The sequence below is a fragment of the Cherax quadricarinatus genome, chromosome 61, assembly GCF_038502225.1.
Source record: "Cherax quadricarinatus isolate ZL_2023a chromosome 61, ASM3850222v1, whole genome shotgun sequence".
In the NCBI taxonomy this organism is placed as follows: Eukaryota; Metazoa; Arthropoda; class Malacostraca; order Decapoda; family Parastacidae; genus Cherax; species Cherax quadricarinatus.
Window position 1 is genome coordinate 12,886,636 of NC_091352.1, and position 15,865 is coordinate 12,902,500.

At 33.7% G+C, this 15,865-nt stretch overlaps 1 protein-coding gene across 4 annotated transcripts in view; it reads right to left on the reverse strand.

Moving 5' to 3' along the window:
* Positions 1–15,865, reverse strand: part of LOC128699340 (glutamine--fructose-6-phosphate aminotransferase [isomerizing] 2) — a 110,644-nt gene that overhangs the window by 43,151 nt on the left and 51,628 nt on the right. For 2 of the 4 annotated variants that reach the window (XM_053791991.2, XM_053791990.2), the window contains exons 5-6: positions 12,301–12,442; positions 8,098–8,142 (exon numbers count right to left, since the gene is read on the reverse strand). In XM_053791991.2, coding sequence (XP_053647966.1) covers positions 8,098–8,142; positions 12,301–12,442 — 187 coding nt within the window. Of the gene's footprint in view, positions 1–6,591; positions 6,619–8,097; positions 8,143–12,300; positions 12,443–15,865 lie in introns of all 4 variants that reach the window. The other 2 variants (XM_053791992.2, XM_070098231.1) reach the window with 2 other exon arrangements.

Sequence of the window (15,865 nt, forward strand, 5' to 3'; positions counted from 1 at the left end):
AGGGAATCTTGTAGGTCTAATGTACAAAAGTTTTTAAAGTTTGGAATTTATGTGTCAACCCCTGTAACTACTAAGTCCCAAGGATTAGAAAAGACTTCATTAATAGAGCCCAAAGTGTGAGCAGTACAGAGCAAGGCAGGTGACTGCACTTAAGAGCATTAGCTTATTTAACCAGATCTGAAGAGGGAGGGGGATGGGGAGTTTTCTGGTTGGAACTGTCTTAATATTGATAGTTTGCCACTGGCAACAAGTTGGTTAGGCAGAGTAAACACTGGTTATGAGGCAGGAAAACATTGACTTATAGCATGGTAAGATTATTTTTTTGCAAGTGAAAGGCTAATTGTGTTCTGGAAGGAATGGGAAAAAGGGGTCTAACAGAACTCAATACGAATAAAATGCTATTTATCAAATCTAAGGAGCATAAAAAAATGCCCCTCAATAGCAGTATTCTGGCTAATAAAGAACTATGCTGAGGCCTTTCAGAGTCATGTCTTGAATGACTAAGCTCTGGGTTGAGTGGAACCTGAGTAATCAAGGTACAGTCATGTTAAAAGGGAGAAAGAACACGGTTTCCCGTTACCTTCTAGGTCTAGCATCAGGAGCATCAGGTAGTGGGAGGTCAGGTGATTGTGGGACAGAAAGGTAAATACAAGTGAGTAAAGGTTGATACATAAATGGAGAGGGCAGTTATGGTAATACTGTATAATAAAATTCACTTGATATTAACAAATACTATTTACACAAAGATCTAATATTAATAAGTTGGTAACATAGCATATATTTACAGCTCTACTGCTATAGTTACAAATGCAAAATCTTATTCAGCATTAAAGAATATCAGTAATATATAATAATTGAACCATACAACACAATTCTAGTACTGAACTATTGTAAATATGTACAACAAAAAAATAAAATATTCAGAGACAACTATAAAACAATAAAGAAAATTTAGAGAAGATAATAGAACATTAAATTAAGAGAAAAATTACACATGCATTGAAATTATTTTATCACAAAGCATCATCAAAAGAAATACAGTACAATAGACCCTGGATTTAACAGACTACTATAGGGAAAGGAATGCAGCAGCAGTGATTGTGGTGGCTACAGATGAGATGGTTTTGCTGTGATCACAACAATAATAGAAGTCTCTCTAACCAATGGACTTAGTCCATTATTTCTGAATCAAGTGACCCAACAAATTTTGCCCCATATTCCCAAAATCTGTTAAACTGAGGGTTTACTGTAATACCACAATGAAACAAGCCAGAAAGTAAAACTGTAAACTAAACTAAAAATCCAAGCCAATAACATTATGCTAAATAACAAATATTTAATAACACAAATATGATTTTGGTTTTTGAGATGTGATGTTAGCAATGTACTGATGGAGAGATTCAAGGAGAACTGGTTAGCTGGACTTGAGTTCTGGAGGTTTGGAAGGATGTGGTAGAGAAATGCAGTTCAGAGGGTCCTTTGCATTGTGATATTCCTACATTTCAAGAAAGACAGCTAAAGAATGAATGATTAAGATTTTTTCTTCTTTGGGTAATCATGCCTTAGTGGAAAACAGCTGATGTTTAGAAAATTAATAAAAAATATTTATTCATATTTTCATGACCTGATAAAACAACACTCAGTAAAATGTTATCAGAATAAAGAACTGCTCTGCAAACTACTCCTTTATGATTACCTATTTATGTTTACATACATATTTAAAGGAGAAGAGTTATGTCTTTTATATGTGAAAATCACACAACATACACACAATGCTGGAAAAATCTTGATTTGTCCTCCCCTGCTAATTTGTAAACAAAACTTTGGAATCTTCATATAAAATCACTGCAAGGTTTCATATCATTTCCTATACTGTTCAACTGCCTCCCAGCATACATAAGGGGGATTACCAATAGACCCCTGGCTGTCAAGCAGGCACTGGACAAGCACCTAAAGTCGGTACTTGACCAGCTGGGCTGTGGCTCGTACGTTGGATTGCGTGCAGCCAGCAGTAACAGCCTGGTTGATCAGGCTCTGATCCACCAGGAGGCCTGGTCACAGACCGGGCCATGTGGGCATTGACCCCTGGAACTCTCTCCAGGTAAACTCCAGGTAATACATAAATGCTTTCCCTTCTTTTCTTATTTATTACCAAATTCCTTAATGCTACGTTTCTTTTTTGTTTTGCCTTCATATGTCCATTTCAACTTGCTTTCCAACTTTCCTCCAAACCTAGAGATTGCTATTTATTATTGTTTTTTCTCTTTCCAGCATTCCTCGTGCTGGAAAGGGCACTGGCTTAAGCTGGTAGGAGATTTGGGCCTGCTTCACATGGGCCAGTAGGCCTGTTGCAGTGTTCCTTCTTTCTTATGTTCTTATAACCTGAGCGGTAAATTTGGGCCTTGATATGAGAACACATCTATGTGGTAAGTGTGCACCACATAAAACAAATCCTGCAGCACGCAGTGTGTGATGAAAGAAAAAAAAACTGTGACTAATTTTGGATTAAAACAGCGACTTTGCAGTCGCTGTTTTAATCCAAAATTGTATTCGTGATTTCTTGGTCTCATTTGATAGAACAGAATATATAGTACAGAAATAGAGATGATTTTGATTGGTTGTAGTAGTGAAAATGGCTTGAAAGAAGTGGAAATGTTCAATTTTTGCCGATGTTCAGGAGTAAACAAATGTCATCACAAGTTTAATATGTGTCAGTTGGCGGGTCTAATATACATTCACTAATGTGCTGATATTATTTATACAATTATTACAATACTGTATAACAGTAAATCTTCTATTTTTTGGAGTGAATAAAAATTCATTATATGAATAAAAAATCAATATGGAATTCATTTGTAAAGCCTGAAAATGTAACTAATGAACAGAGGAAATGTTAGTTTAGTGCCAGGAATGCCTGTATTGTTTATTCTGGATCCTATTTTGAAATTGGAATATTTTGAACTTTGTGTTAAATTGGCCGAATTACCAATTTCCGATCACTTTATTGGGTAGTTGAAACAGTTGACTGGGCGATTTCTTGTGCTCAATCGATAAAATAGAAGTAATACTAGCGAAATAGCTAAGAATTTGGTCAACTGGAATAATGGAATTGGCCTAAAATGGGAGTCAAAGTCGGCAAAATCACCAATGCATAAATATCACTGATGCATCAAAATTCATGAGCGTAATTTCATTAATTTTCCATCAAATTTTGTACTTTTTGCTTTATTACCTTCAGAATATGATTCTCTACCATTTCAGAAAAAAAAATAACAAAACATTTTGTTGAAAATTCTTGGACCTTGGCTGTCAATCTGAGATTTGGCCTCTGGACCCTGAAAGGGTTAATTAATTACATGACCTACACATGCAATACTTTTTAAAAAGTAAACACCATTCCAATATTTGTTTAAGTTATACATAATTTGTGGCATAATTATTATACAGAGAATTTGTAGTGTGGAAATTAGGAGATGTGGAGCTACTAAAAGTATCATTCAGAGAGCTGAGGAGAGGTTATTGAGGTAGTTTGCTCATTTAGAGAGGATGAAGCAAATTAGGATGACTTGGAGGGTGTATAAATCTGTAGTGGAGGGAAGAAGGGGTCGAGGCCATCCTAGGAAAGGATAGAGGGAGGAGGTAAGAGAAGTTTTGTGTGAAAGGGGCCTGAATATACAGCAGGGATGTGTGAGAGTGTTAGGTGTTAGTGGAGACAAATGGTTTTTGAGAGTTGATGATCTGTTGGAGTGTGAGCAGGGTAATATTTTGTGAAGGGATTCAGGGAAACCAGTAAGCTGGACTTGAGTCCTGGAGGTGGCAAGTACAATGCCTTCAGTTTAAAGGAGGGGTTTGGGATATACTGTTGTTTGGAGTGACATCTGAACTGTCATATCTCTGGAGCTCTGCAAAGACAGTGATGTGTGAGTGAAAGTGTGTCTTTCTTTTGTGGGTTACTCTGCCTCGGTGGGAGATGGCCAGTGTGTTGAAAGAAAAAAAAAAAGAAAAAAAGGTATAGCTTTACTCCCATGGAAGACCCAATCATAATACTGAATGTGACATCACCACCATCAATATGATGCTATACTAATATTCCACAGGAATACAGCTCTATCTTGATACACTAGTAAATAACACTACAGAATCAAAGAAACAAATGAATAAATTTTGATAAACATAACAAGCATTAAAACACAAAGCCCCAGAATAATATTTGGGAATACACTGAAGGTACAGTACTGGGTGAAACAAGTAGTTTGAGATCCCATAATTCATAACAATGATAACAAATTTTCTATCTTACTGTGCATATTCAGAATTTTCCAACTAAACAGAAACTTATGTACATTCCAATTTCTATTACAGTAACTATTAGAAAAATATTTTCTCTTATATACAGAAAAAATAAGAATCAGAGGCATTTGAAATAAAAAAATTAGTTTTCTCTCTCCAAATTTTCCTTTTTTGAGAAAATTCCAGAAATTAGATTGTTTCCAATTTAAAATTAAAAAAATCTATTTCTTGCTGATACAGTACTACAAGGATTCAAAAAATTGCAATAGTATATGACTGACTGTTACTGTACTGTACAGTAACTATAATTTAGTGCAAACAATGTGAAGCAGACTAATCATAATTGTGAATATACTGTACAGTACTGTATAGTATACAGTGAGGATACACATAAGTGGGTGGGAGTGATTATTTGCATATTTATAGGTACAGGAACAGACCTAAGCTTGTTACATTTTGTCTACATTATTAAGTCAATTGTTTTAAAAAATTGTAGTTTCCAGTGGTTGTAGCATTTGTTATTTTCTCTTGTGAACTAAGCTTGTATTTTGTCTTCAGCTGTAATCTACTACTCTTCATCTGTAGTAGATTAAGTCTGCCCTAAATGCCTTGGCATGATAGTGGCTTTCTTTGTACTTATCAAATTATGAAATGTAAGTGCACATTGTAACCTCAGCAAAGAAATAATTTAGTATTAAGCCAATCATAGAAGTCTGTAGTTTCCAGTGGTTGTAGCACTTGATATTTACCCGTGTAAACAATTCCATAATTTTAATTAGAAAATCTTTCAGTATCTTTTCAGCAGCTCTTCTTTTCTTAGTTTATAGTTAACGTATCTTCTTGTACTAGTTGATAGAGTAGGACATCTTCCTTGCTAATTCTTTCATATATTTTTATGATCATGAATGTGGTTATTATGTCTCCTCTATTCTAATATGCCAAAGATGGCAAATCCAATACTTTTAGCCATATTTAGTTATTTAGCTCTGGAAGCCATTTCATAGCACACACACCTTTAAACTTTTTTCTAGCTTGTCCACGTATTTAGGTGTGTATACCATACTATCACTGCATATGCCAATTTTGGTCTACTGCCTGATGTGGGTACGTGTAAATACCTACAGTTTTTATAATTAGAGAAGAACTATGCTCTTGGTATTTTGTTTCTAATTAATTTTTCATATGGCACAGATATTTTTAATTTTTGTTATAACATAACACAACAACTACCTCCTCCAAGTCTATTCTAGTTCTCTACCTTTTTCTTATGCGATTTCTAGATGGTATACTTTTTTCCTCAATTTAGATTTTAAGCCTGTGGTTGTCCAAGTTGCTTTTCATAAATTTGTATATGGTTATTCTCTCCTCATTCTTTATAGATCATAATTTTATAATTCCAAGATAAATTTTGCTGCACTTCTTGGAATATCTTCCAATTTTTGTGTTTCTCTAAGTGTCATCATCATACTACATCTACATACTGTATACAGTACTGTAAATAATTTCTTTGGCATTTCTCCAGCAACATACAGTATTTGAAAGCTGTCTTAAAGGTTACTACCAAAGTGTAACAAAGTATAACATTCACTCACTGCTGCACATGCAATATGTGGCTCTCTGGTGATGTTCTGATATTTCTGGAACAATCACCCAAAATGCAGATATTTTATCTTGAAATATATTCTACATATTTACTGCATTCACACTTTTGACAGTTTCCATTACACAACACTTTTAAAATTAAATTCCATTACTTAATTCAGTTTATTTGAATCATAATATTGTTTAATCTAGGGTCATAACCAAAGTCAAAACAAAATGGGCACTATGAAATAACCCTGAATAATCAATGCTACTGTACTTGCAGGAGACCCTTCATTAAAAATATTTAGTAATCAAAGCACTAATTAGTAAGATTGATAATATGAGGGTTTAACTGTACAGTAAATGAGATTTCTTACAATTCAATGGGCAGTCAAATATATAGATGTATATGTAATATGAGATTTCTTACAATCAAAAATATATGTAATGCTCCATGAGATCATACTACGTATATTGAAATCATATGCAATCAGAATTATTTTTTTTCTAACATTGCACACACACATTCAACAGAGAAAAAGACACAGGGTAAATGAAGGAGCAAACTACATACTATTTAAAATAGACCTAAAAAGTGAATTAATTATGTGCACATAAATAGAGAAGGAAGAACAATATGTGTCCTATAAAAATTATGTGCTATTAATACTGTACTACTAAAGAAAACACAAATGGGAAGGGGGAACCTCTAACTACCTTGGAGATCAACCTTCTCGGGTGAATCTGGACGTGGTGTAGAGGGCAGGTCAGGCAGGAGCAAACACGGAGGAGAAGGAAGGGTTAATATAAATAAGGCTAAGTCAATACTGCCTCGATGTGTTATGTTTCATACGAGCAAATAATTCTACAGAAACAAAAAAATACCAAAACAATAACAAACAAATTAATGCATAAAAGAAAAGGGCTAAAAATCTACTAATACATAATCCACGTGCTGAAACAAAAAATAATTAAACAAAACATTTACCACTCATGCCCTGTGACATACACCTTCACCTCCACTAGACACATGAATGATGCTAAACTAGAGGTTAGCAAAGTGTACTCCTCAAAAGTTAAAAAGAAATCCAAATAACCACACTAAATTTAACCACCACAACAGATAAAACTATAGCATATGAAGCAGAGCTGTGTAGAGAATCCCCCATGCCACCGAGTATATTTAAGGATACATGCCACTATGCATCTAATGTATGTAAAGAGTAACACTGATTATTCCACTACCATCCTAAATTAATTGACATATTGAATGAACACAGTTTGTACATAAAGTATATTGAGAATTCTAAAATACAGATTAATTCTCCCTATAATACATTCATAAAGTACACAGTATAGAATAATTTTCACATGTCAGTAACCAGAAATGAATGATCATTTAAGGTTTGCTTGACCTTATCATGCATCAGCCTAGTTGGAATTTTATAATTGTACTTTTAGTTAAGCTTTTATTTCCTATTTCGTTAAGCATAATATTTCCTTAAATTTGGAATAATTTGAAAACAATCTTTAGTAAATTAATAATAATGTTATATATTTACACTTATTCTCATGATGAATAAAGGTGGATATCAATAAATGAAACTAACTTTCTCTAGCAAACCACAACACCCAAAGTAAGTTTGCAGGGTTAAAATGTGAGAAATTGTAAAGAATATTTTTGTTATACAAGTTTATTTACACCTAGCTTATGTTAGTGACAAAAACAGCTGTACCAGTCAGTTAAAGAAGTGATACTGTAATTTACCAAGAGGAATAAAAAGTCTCATGATAAAACGATGTCTCAGTCACTGACTACAAACAGGAAATAGGAAGCAAAAACTTTCAATTTACTGAGAGACTGTCATTGGTGCCAAATCTGTTATGTTAGGCAAGAGTCTGCTATGAGATGCTCTGACTTATGCCACCACTTCCCAATTTACAGTGGGTAATTAAAACACCAGCTTATACTATAGCTGAAAGCAAATATCATTAGCAGGTGAGAGGTATCCAGTTTTTCTTACATGATTTAAAACATTAAATACTGTATTAATATGCAAGAAAAGCAAGACTGCATAATGGAAGCTTGCAAGCAAAAGTAGGCTACGTATTACATGTATGCAAATTCAATGTGCTCAAGTTGTCATGCAAATTCAACGTGCTCAAGTTGTCATGCAAATACAATATTAAAATGTTCAAGCTATTTTATTGTTCCTCACTTGCCTCTATCTCTTGAACCCAGTGTCCGTCCTCCAAACTCGCACCCATCTTAGTAAGCCAAAAATGATACCATGGAGTTAGAGAACACTTTTTCCTGTTTATGGTCCAATTTTGAAGATTCCCATCTGATACTCAAAGCTAATTATATCATAAAATTTCTTAACTGATTTTAAATATTAATTCTAAATGTTACTCATTTCCTTTCACTATAAACAGCAATTCTGTATGAAACTAATAAACAGTATCAGTTACTGAAGCCTGATTACCAAATATAAAATACAAGACTTTCATTTCATTGATTAACTGAATAAATTTAACAACAAATTTTGTTTGCAAACCCATAATTGCATAAAATTGACTGTCGTTAACTTATCTAAAACCTAGTCTCAAGTATATTCACTGAATTTGAGAGATCAAAAATGGAACATGATAAGTCAGAGAGTAGCTAACTGCATTAGAATACCTTAATATTTTCATTAACCCACAAAAATACATGAATTGAAGAAATGGTTTTATGCATTCAAAGCAATACCCGTTTTAAATACCCGTACAGTTCCATTTGATTGTGATCATTTTTATTATATAAATTACATAAAATAAAGGGTACATTTAATTTAGGAAAATTCTGAGATTTCTTCAAAACTGGATTAACAATACATGATTTGTCCTTGATAAAAGCAATAATGCATCCTTAGGGAGAAAAAGCCAGTGACACCATCACCATGTTTAATATACCTCAGTTTTCGTATGCCGTACTCTGTATGTAAAACTATAGTTATTCTCTATAAAATGTATTTTTTGTTAATATTTTTGGGTGTCTGGAATGGATTAATTTGATTTACATTATTTCTTATGGGAAATATCAACAAAAAATATATTTTATAGCAAATAACTACAGCTTTACATACAGACTAGGGCATACGAAAACCGAGGTTCCACTGTATATGGTAGCAATAAATACCATGAAGAACAAAACATTTAGAAACTACCTCACTAATAAAAAAGGATATTGTCAGTTAAAAATTATAATTGAGAGGGAATTATTTTACTGCCTATAACAATGTGTTATAGTAAAATGGAAATTAGACATGCCAAGAGTTTACATAATCTAACCTTTTTCTTTACGTATATAAAAAACATAATTATTTAAAAAAACTCTCTTAATAATTAATAGATAATACAATACAGTATACTGTATTACAGAGTGATCATATGATAATGTGTGCTCATCTGTTTGAAAGGCATGAGCTTCAGACAACTTAGTAATGTTAAATTTAAATTTGAAGTTTAACAAAATTCAATTTTCATATGTATTATGCATCATGCTTTCATATTTATTATGTATCATGCTTTCATATTTATTATGTACCATGCTCCACTTCCATATAAAAAAATGTCATTAGTACCTGTTTGTTGTTACATTAAAGTATTACTACTAACTGATCAATATGTTCATTAGGATTAGCATTACAGTACTTTTTATTTATATACAGCTATTATGTTTTTCATATGGTACATATGCACAATATTTTTTTTTATGTTTTATTAATATTACTCTTAGATTAACTGCCTGAAATACTTTGAATTTTTTGCAGTCAAGTAATTTTTAATTTCTGGTTAAAGTGTGCCTGAAATGTTCTGTGTAAGCAAGGCTTTCCATTCTGTAAGAAATGTCATCTAATTTTGTAATAATTGTGTACTTTTCTGAAATAAATATTTTTATTATTAGTTTCTGGGACTAAACTCTTTAATCATTAACCCTTTCAGGGTTTCGGCTGTACTAGTATGGCTTATGCCCCAGGGTTTTTGATGTACTAGTATGCCTAAATTCTAGCACCCTCAAATCTTGTGAGAGAAAGCTGGTAGGCCTACATATGAAAGAATGGGTCTATATGGTCAGTGTGCACAGTATAAAAAAAAATCCTGCAGCACACAGTGCGTAATGAGGAAAAAAAAAACTTTGACTGTGTTTTTGGATTAAAACAGCAATTTTGCACTGTATTTTCGTAAGGTATTTATTGTTGTATTCTAGTTTTCCTGGTCTCATTTTATAGAATGGAAGACATATTACAGAAATTGAGATGATTTTGACTGGTTTTACAATGAAAAGTACCTTGAAATTGAGCTCAAAGTAGCAGAAATGTTCAATTTTTACCAAAGTTCAAAAGTAAATAAATCATGCCAAGCGTCCAATACACGTCAACTGGTGAGTCTAATATTCTTTCACAAGTGCGCTGATATAATTTATACCATTTCTACACTAATGCAATAGTCTGCATAACAGTAAATCTTCTATTTTTTGTAAGAATAAAAATTCAAAGTGGAAAGCCAAAGAAATATAAGAGGAGCCTGGGGATGTGACTAACGAACAGAGAACTTGTTATTTTAGTGCCAGGAATGTCTCTCTTGTTTATTCTGGACCCTATTTGGAAATTGGCATCTTTTGAAATTTGTGTGAAATTGGCAAAATTGCTAAATTCTGACCACTTTATTGGATAGTTGAAATCGGTAAATGGGTGGTTTCTTGTACTCAATCGATAGAAAAAATGGAGTTCTAGCGGAATAGTTATGATTTTTGTCGACTGGTACACTGTAATTGGCCGAAAATAGGGGTCAAAGTGGGCAAAATCGCCGATGCGTAAATATCGTCGAGACCGCTAACTTCACGAGAGCATAATTCCGTAAGTTTCCATCAAATTTCATACTTTTGGTGTCATTATGATTGGGAAAAGATTCTCTATCTTTTTATAAGATTTTTTTTTTTTTTTTAATTTGGCCGACCCTGAGAACAAGTCTCGGAGAGGGCCTGGGGACCCTGAAAGGGTTAAGCAACTGGTATGTAATCACTTAGCTGTCATTGCCTACTTGTGAATACTTATATGTATAGCACTGGTAGTTATAGGCATGAAGCTATGCTCAGAGTTTGGTTTATCAAAAAAAAAGAAAAGAAAAAAATACAGTGAATGTAGCAAAACTACCTTTTCTTGAGTCTCATTCTATCAGATGACTTTAAATTACTGATAAATACAGTATCTCACCCATTTCTTCCAACTCTGTTGTTGGCCTTAACTTTTCACAAGTTATCTTTCAAAGCAAATTAGTTTTCACAAACATGAATGGGAACTTTGGCTTTGCCTTGCTCTTATTTATTCATTTTTTAATTCTTTCATCTCCTTAAATTGGTAATGTATATTAATATGTCTTGTCTGTATCTAATTAATTTCTGGGTTACTGCACTTTATTTAATGGTTTCAAGATTTTCTTTCTTTTTTCACTGCTTTACAGCAACTTCTATTGAATCATTCTTTTTTGGTTCATCTGTTTGTTTAGTTTGGAATGAGATGTTTGATTAAAGATATGAATTCAGAAGAAACAATGCAATATCCCTAAGGCCAGAACCAAAAAGATCATTTATCAGTAATCTATTATAAATGGTATCAAATGCAGCAGAGAGGTCCAATTCATTTTCCTCAATTTTGGAATAAGACTAATTGAAAACCTCTGTAGTTTCTTGAGCTTCCATACATATGTGCATGCAAGCGAATATTTTAAATAAAGTAACTCTAATTTAATTAGGTAGTAGGTTGGTAGACAGCAACCGCCCAGGGAGGTACTACCGTCCTGCCAAGTGAGTGTAAAACGAAAGCCTGTAATTGTTTTACATGATGGTAGGATTGCTGGTGTCCTTTTTTCTGTCTCATGAACATGCAAGATTTCAGGTACGTCTTGCTACTTCTGCTTACACTTAGGTCACACTACACATACATGTACAAGCATATGTATACACACCCCTCTGGGTTTTCTTCTATTTTCTTACTAGCTCTTGTTCTTGTTTATTTCCTCTTATCTCCATGGGGAAGTGGAACAGAATTCTTCCTCCGTAAGCTATGCGTGTTGTAAGAGGCGACTAAAATGCCAGGAGCAAGGGGCTAGTAACCCCTTCTCCTGTATATATTACTAAATGTGAAAGGAGAAACTTTTGTTTTTCCTTTTGGGCCACCCTGCCTTGGTGGGATACGGCCGATGTGTTGAAAGAAAGAAAGAAGAACTCTAATTTACAAATTATTATGCAAGATATATAGTCCATGTGATTTTAATCTAAATCTTACATTTATAATTAGGATTAACTAAAGTGAAGTTACCCATATATAAAAAAAACAGTGTAAGAATAACTTGCTGCATAGTAGAGCATTACACAATACTTACCCTTGCTGTAGAGAACAGGGATATGGTCACTGGCCAACTTTTCCTTGGTCTTAATGCCCACTACAAGAGGGGAGCCTCGTCTTGTAGCCACAATTTCACCTGGGAAGTGCTTGCTCTTGAACGCCAGAGCAAAGGCTCCCTCCTATAGGATGGATGAAGGATTAAAGGGTAGTGCAGAGTGAATTAAATTTTAGTAGTTTAAGCATATACCTATACCATATTTCTTAAATTTGCAAGAAAAATATGTATTGTGCCTAAATCTAGCTACTTTCAATATTTTTTTAATAAAGGAAGGATTTTTAAATTCAATGAGAAATTTTAAAATGTTGCATACATATCTCAATGACAAATAGATTTAGGTTTCCCAGGTAGTTAAACTACACCAGGTAAATTCCTGAGGGAGAGGGGGGTTAACAGACCTAACCCCCCATATACATAATTCAGAATTACACAGACAGCTTAATTAAATGGCAGATATAGTTTCCAAGCACTGACCCTGCCCTAGGAGCAACTGATATTGTATGTGTAATACAAGTATGGTATTTGAGATGTTCTAGTGAGCTCATTTTTTTGCATTCCTGAATCATGCTGGCTGTTATTCGTGATAGCTAAAACGACAAGTCTTAAAAATCCCAAGACAGCTGTGAGACCTCTACCACACTTCAACTTATTCTCTTAATATTTTATACTGGTGAAAGTGATTCTTTTTTTTTTTTTGGGTCACCCTTCCTCGGTGGGAGATAGATGACATGTTGCAAAAAAAAAATTATATATGAATGTATGTATGTGTGTGTGTACGTGTACTCACCTAATTGTGGTTGCAGGGGTCAAGACTCAGCTCCTGGCCCTGCCAGGAGTGTGTGTATATATATATATATATATATATATATATATATATATATATATATATATATATATATATATATATATATATATATATATATATATATATATATATATTATATATATATATATATATATATATTATATATATATATATATATATATATTATATATATATATATATATTATATATATATATATATATATATATTATATATATATATATATATATTATATATATATATATATATATATTATATATATATATATATATATTATATATATATATATATATATATATATATATATATATATATATATATATATATATATATATATATATATATATATATATATATATATATATATATATATATACGTATATATAATATATATATTTTCAACAAGTCGGTCTTCTCCCACCGAGGCAGGGTGACCCAAAAAGAAAGAAAATCCCCAAAAAGAAAATACTTTCATCATCATTCAACACATTCACCTCACTCACACATAATCACTGTTTTTGCAGAGGTACCCAGAATACAACAGCTTAGAAGCATATAAGTATAAAGATACACAACATATCCCTCCAAACCGTCAATATCCTGAACCCCTCCTTTAGAGTGCAGGCATTGTACTTCCCATTTCCAGGACTCCGGCTATATAAAAATAACCGATTTCCCTGAATCCCTTCACTAAATATTACCCTGCTCACATTCCAACAGCTCGTCAGGTCCCAAATACCATTCATCTCCATTCACTCCTATTGAACACGCTCATGCACGCTTGCTGGAAGTCCAAGCCCCTTGCCCACAAAACCTCCTTTACCCCCTCCCTCCCACCTTTTTGAGGACGACCCCTACCCCACCTTCCTTCCCCTACAGATTTATACGCTCTCCATGTCATTCTACTTTGATCCATTCTCTCTAAATGACCAAACCACCTCAACAACCCTTCTTCAGCCCTCTAATACTTTTATTAACTCCACACCTTCTCCTAATTTCCACACTCCGAATTTTCTGCATAATATTTACACCACTAATTGCCCTTAGACAGGACATCTCCACTGCCTCCAACTGCCTCCTTGCTGCAGCATTTACAACCCAAGCTTCATACCCATATAAGAGTGTTGGTACTACTATACTTTCATACTTTGCATGTTGCACTGTAATAACTTTGTACCTCACTGTATCATGTTCAAATTAATAAATAAATAAATAAATTCCCTTCTTTGCCTCCATAGATAACTTTTTTTGTCTCCACATATACCTCAATGCACCACTCGCCTTTTTTCCTTCATCAATTCTATGATTACCTCATCCTTCATAAATCCATCCATATACAGTGGACCCCCAGTTTACGATATTATTTCATTCCAGAAGTATGTTCAGGTGCCATTAATGAACGAATTTGTTCCCATAAGGGACATTGTGAATTAGATTAGTCCATTTAAGACCCCCAAACATACACGTACAAACGCACTTACATAAATACACTTACATAATTGGTCGCATTGGGAGCTGATAGTAAAGCGGGGGTCCACTGTATATATATATAATTTTTTTTTTTTTCAACAAGTCGGCCGTCTCCCACCGAGGCAGGGTAACCCAAAAAAGAAAGAAAATCCCCAAAAAGAAAATACTTTCATCATCATTCAACACTTTCACCACACTCACACATTATCACTGTTTTTGCAGAGGTGCTCAGAATACAACAGTTTAGAAGTATATACATATAAAGATACACAACATGTCCCTCCAAACTGCCAATATCCCAAACCCCTCCTTTAAAGTGCAGGCATTGTACTTCCCATTTCCAGGACTCAAGTCCGACTATATGAAAATAACCGGTTTCCCTGAATCCCTTCACTAAATATTACCCTGTTCACATTCCAACAGATCGTCAGGTCCCAAGTACCATATATTTTTTTTCAACAAGTCAGCCATCTCCCACCAAGGCAGGGTGACCCAAAAAGAAAGAAAATCCCCAAAATGAAAATACCTTCATCATCATTCAACACATTCACCTCACTCACACATAATCACTGTTTTTGCAGAGGTGCTCAGAACACAACAGTTTAGAAGTATATACATATAAAGATACACAACATGTCCCTCCAAACTGCCAATATCCCAAACCCCTTCTTTAAAGTGCAGGCATTATACTTCCCATTTCCAGGACTCAAGTCCAGCTATATAAAAATAACCGGTTATAAAAATAACCGTTTTTTTTTTTTTTAACAAGTCGGCCGTTCCTGATAATATGTTGGTTATAACTATGACCATAATTTTTAAAGGGGTAAACTGGTAAGCCAGCAGAAGGCCTCAGTCAGATGACCAAAAGCTCCAGTGGCAGGTCATCATTTGACTAAGACCCAAGTCAGGAGGCACTTGTCCTGTTTCCTGACAAACCTTACCTAACCTAACCTTCTGTTTCTTAAACTTACTGTAGTATTTATTCTTGTAAAATTTTAATCCTAATCTAAAAAGGCTTGGTCTGTATATTGTAAATAGTACTGTATACAATGGGTACTTATAAGTTGATGAGTAAGACACATGCACAACACTTAGATATTTATATAGTCAAAATGCATTGCTTGCTTAGTAGGCTTCTTTAGGTGAATACAGGAATTGATCAGTCTCTCAGCCTTGATAGACGGTCAGGCTAAGGGATGACCACCATCTATCAAGGCTGAGGGACTGATCACCTAAAAATTACCTCTTCA